This window comes from Daktulosphaira vitifoliae, unplaced genomic scaffold, assembly GCF_025091365.1.
Source record: "Daktulosphaira vitifoliae isolate Bord-2020 unplaced genomic scaffold, ASM2509136v1 Scaffold_3391, whole genome shotgun sequence".
NCBI lineage: Eukaryota > Metazoa > Arthropoda > Insecta > Hemiptera > Phylloxeridae > Daktulosphaira > Daktulosphaira vitifoliae.
The window spans coordinates 1-1,087 of NW_026102951.1; the positions used below are offsets into that span (position 1 = coordinate 1).

Sequence of the window (1,087 nt, forward strand, 5' to 3'; positions counted from 1 at the left end):
AATTTTAATTATTTAATTACATCATTAATCATAGAACTTACTGCATCCTTTTTCGTCAGATAAATCTTCACAGTCATATTTCCTATCACAAAGTTTAGATTTGTCAACACATTTGCGGTTAGAACATGTGAATTCTGTATAATGATCACACTGTCTATTATTTTGTGATAATCCACAAACACTCAAATCATTTTCATCCGAACCGTCTCCACAATTATCCACTCCATCACAACGCTGGTACATAGGTATACAGTGTTTATTGTCACACAAAAATCGGTTATCCAATGTACAACTTAAATTTGCTATTAAAAAAATATTAAAAATTAAATTTTATTATTTGATTAAAATATACTCAATACTTACAGCATAAGTCAGATGCTTCATCAGAACCATCACCACAATCATCTTCTCCATCACAAAGTTCAGAGTTGAAAATACATAGTTTGGTAGTTTTACATTCAAATTTAGAAGCAGGACAATAGCGACCTCCTGGATATCGTGGCGGACATCCAATTTCATCACTGAAATCTCTACAATCTCTATCGCCATCACAACGGAAATATGATGCAATACAATGACCACTCTTACATTGGAACGTGCCATTTTTACATTGGAATCCACCACAGTTTAGTTCGTCAGAATTGTCTCCACAATCATCATCGTGGTCACATCTCCATTGACCCGGTATACACTTTCCATTTGAACATTGAAATTCTGATTCTGAACATTGTCTATAAAGTCCTTTGCACATATCTTCAGATTCGTCCGAATTATCTCCGCAATCATTTTCAAAGTCACATAACCATCTTTTTGGTATACATCTATTATTTTTACATTGAAAATCTCCAGCTGATTGACATTTTGGACAATTTTCAGGTAATTCGTCTGATCCGTCACGACAATCATCTTTACCGTCACAAAACAACCATTTAGGTATACAACGATAGTTAGTTTTACCAGGGCATCTTTGCCATCCAGTAGTACAATTTCGCTGTCTACACATAAATGCAGGCTCATCTGAGTCATCACCACAGTCATTATCAAAATCACAAACCCACAATTTCGGTATACAACGACCATTTTTACA

At 34.6% G+C, this 1,087-nt stretch overlaps 1 protein-coding gene across 1 annotated transcript; it reads right to left on the reverse strand.

Moving 5' to 3' along the window:
* Positions 1–41: 41 nt before the first annotated feature.
* Positions 42–1,081, reverse strand: LOC126910040 (low-density lipoprotein receptor-related protein 2-like; the record flags this gene model as incomplete). The annotated part of the gene is made up of 2 exons (XM_050692438.1): positions 42–302; positions 364–1,081. Coding segments are annotated over 2 exons (979 nt in total), but the record flags the coding sequence as incomplete, so codon positions are not given.
* Positions 1,082–1,087: the final 6 nt, after the last annotated feature.